The sequence below is a fragment of the Limulus polyphemus genome, unplaced genomic scaffold, assembly GCF_000517525.1.
Source record: "Limulus polyphemus unplaced genomic scaffold, Limulus_polyphemus-2.1.2 Scaffold4903, whole genome shotgun sequence".
In the NCBI taxonomy this organism is placed as follows: Eukaryota; Metazoa; Arthropoda; class Merostomata; order Xiphosura; family Limulidae; genus Limulus; species Limulus polyphemus.
In genome coordinates, this window is record NW_013670513.1 from 8399 (window position 1) to 11561 (window position 3163).

Genomic DNA, 3163 nt, shown 5'->3' on the forward strand with positions numbered 1-3163 from the left:
CTTTTTTTTGTTAAAAAACATTTGAGGTTGTTTAGCTCTCAGATAAATTCTTGAAAACCTTTAACCTAATCAAAATTGTACAAGATCCACAGTTCTTTGTCTAAATGCACATATAAAAGAGTATTTAAACCACAGTTCATTATTTTTTATACTTTCATATCTTGAGAATACGTAGGAATATTACATATTTATTCAGCTTACACATCTGATGTACATATTTAACAGAGATTGGTAAACAGCTGCTGAACTTAAATGGCAAGTAACAGTATTTCAAATATATATTGCTTTTACACTTACAATTCTGTTTCTGAAAAATCAAGGCCTCTATGACGATCACTCAATGCTTTCTTTCTTGGACTATCAACAACAGAAGAACCAGAGATGCAGGACTTCAAACTTGGAGAAGGACTAGAATTTCGTTGTTTTTCTGTTCCACTGAACAAATTGCTAAAACTGAAAACAAGAACATAAGTTCATGTTTTTATGCTGAAACTGACTTTATGTTTTTAACATAATACATAATATCATAATACCCTGAAGACAAATAAGAAGAGTTAAGTAATAATACCAGATACAATCAGTAGGTCTATTGAGTGTGTACTTGTCTTCTGATGGTTTCAGTTGTATGTCACCAATCAGTCATTTATCAGCCTTTTTGAATGATTTTTTTTTTTTACAAGGCATCTTTCCTTACAGAATTGTGATTATAGAGCAGTATAAAGACTTAATGGTATACTCATGTATATTCCTTTTTTGATCAAAGAATCAAATACTAACAACTTCCAAATAGAAGATCTCCTCTTCTTGTCTCCAGCTATATCATGGCGAGAGGCTCGAATCATTTCAGTGAAACGTACTGCTTCTTGTAGCTCCATCAGACGTTCTTTGTATTGATTTCTCTCCATCAGGACTCTGGCCATTTCCAGACGAGTAAAACGCTTTCTCTGAGCAAGTGGAATCTCTTCCTTTGAAGATGAAGATAAAAAACTTAATTACATTACAACTGTCAATTCTCTACTGAAAACACAAGACATCATGGCAATATTAACCATTAGGAACATTTTAGCATACAATGAGTATTCAACATAGAAGGATTTCATATAAAAACTTGTTTGTCCAGCAACATACCAACTCAGCAATACACAAGAATCTCATCTTCATAAAGAAATAAGTAATAAAAAATATCAACATTGCAAAACAGAATGTCACCAACAAAATACAGCAGGCTAGGGAAATCATTAAAAGGTAAAACACAAAAAAATCTATTTTCAAATGCCCATGATTTAAATTAGACAAAGTGAATTCATCTATATCTTCAGAACATTATCTTAAGAAGATCACACTACTTGTGTGCACAAATTAAGTCCTTTAATCCTTTGGCTACCATGTCCCCAAATTTTAAGGACCTAACATCACTATCATTATATTTCGTCCCAAAAATAAAATTAGTGGGTGAAATTTTTTGAAATTTGACAAGCACTTTCCTAAAAGCATGTAGTTTCAAAAAAATAAAATGTTTAATTTTGATTTTTTCTAATATTTCTAATAACAAATTTGTTACTTAATGTAGTTATTTGCACTCAACTTTGAATAGTTGCAGGTGATTTTCATGTTAAGTATAAAAATACTATTTTTTATTTTACAGTTTTCACAGTTCATTTGCATAATCTCTAGAACCTCCTAAATGAATATTGAAGTTTAAGGTAAATGTTTATATTTTCTATACTATATCACTAACTCTACCTATTATCATTAATGTACACTGCAATGAAATGTTTAAAATTAAGAAATGGATATATGTACATACCTTTTAACTCTTCGTACAAGTCTTTTGAAACTTGTTTTTTAACATGTTTAACTTTACGTCTTTATCTTTTCACTTATAGTATTTTATACTTTCCTTTTCAATTCTTTGTCTTATAATATTTATGTTGATACATCAAATGCTACCCAAGGGGCTTTATTATTATTATTATTATATAGTGACTTCCCTATAGAGACTTGTTTCACTAACGCTTTGCACATGTGAATGATGCCATCTTGTTTATACACTTTTACAATCCAGGTGACAAGTTAAGCTTATAAAAATCATTAAACGTTTGAAGTATGATTTTTAAAATACAAATAATTCATAATTAACTAAAACATAAAAGTTAAGACATGTATCTTACATGTTACAAGTTAAGACATGTATCTTACATGTTCAAAGGGTACATGGATCTATATTGTCATCTAGACACTCAAGTACACTGCCAGCTTATGTGGCTATGAGTGAACCACTGCTGTAGTTGAAATTTTTCAAAGCATGTGGATATGTCACACAAAAACTGCAATTTAGTTACTTTTTTAAAAGGTTTTCTTAGAAACAAAGGAATTAAAACTTAGATAACATAAAAATTCAAATTATAACATATATTATAATGTTAACTTCATTGACATATATTGATAACAAAGTAGTTTAACTAAACTTTGGACGTAACTGAGTTCCACAAGCAGAACGGAATTTAAAAATAGTGTCAGTAGCAAAAGGGTTAAGTTACAAAATATCCTTTTATATAACAACTGACTGTAGATTCACCTGGTAAAAATCAGAATACCACGAGAAATTGGTTTTGAAAATATCAAATATCAGGTTATTCATTATTCCTCACTAGACTTTAGTTCAAGTTTTCCTGGCTGTACTATAATAAAAGTTACATACCAATTTCTTATACTTGATATAAACCTTTTCAGTAACCTTCTCCTTGCTTAATCATACCTCATCATCAGATTTAAGCTTAAGTTTTTGAGTTTCTTCTTTAGACTTTTTCAGGTCTTCTTCCAATTCCAAAACTTTCAGTCTAAGTCGATCTCGGACTGCTTGAAGGGATTTAAGCTCTTCCCTCATAATCTGTTGTTCTACTAAAAAAAAAAAAGTGGGTTAACAAAGAATTTCCTCCCACCAAGTATGAGGAATATTCTGCTCTACACCTCAAACTTTGAGAAACATGTTAAATGTAAAACTGTATATACATATAAACACACACACACATGCAACATACATTAAGTGATTAAGAAAAAATGGTGTCTCAAAAGTAATAATCTTAACAAAATGTCTATGAGATCAGCTTCTGTGATTCTATTTACCAATTAAAAAAACTGAAGAAGCCACTGTACGAAAAAG

General features: G+C 30.0%; 1 protein-coding gene across 1 annotated transcript in view; it reads right to left on the minus strand.

Moving 5' to 3' along the window:
- The window catches only part of LOC106471851 (JNK-interacting protein 3-like), a 70257-nt gene that overhangs the window by 6066 nt on the left and 61028 nt on the right, over positions 1 to 3163 (minus strand). Inside the window, exons 13-15 of the mRNA XM_022400466.1 lie at positions 2759 to 2900; positions 778 to 965; positions 298 to 453 (exon numbers count right to left, since the gene is read on the minus strand). Of these exons, the coding sequence (XP_022256174.1) occupies positions 298 to 453; positions 778 to 965; positions 2759 to 2900 (486 nt within the window). The remainder of the gene's footprint in view (positions 1 to 297; positions 454 to 777; positions 966 to 2758; positions 2901 to 3163) is intronic.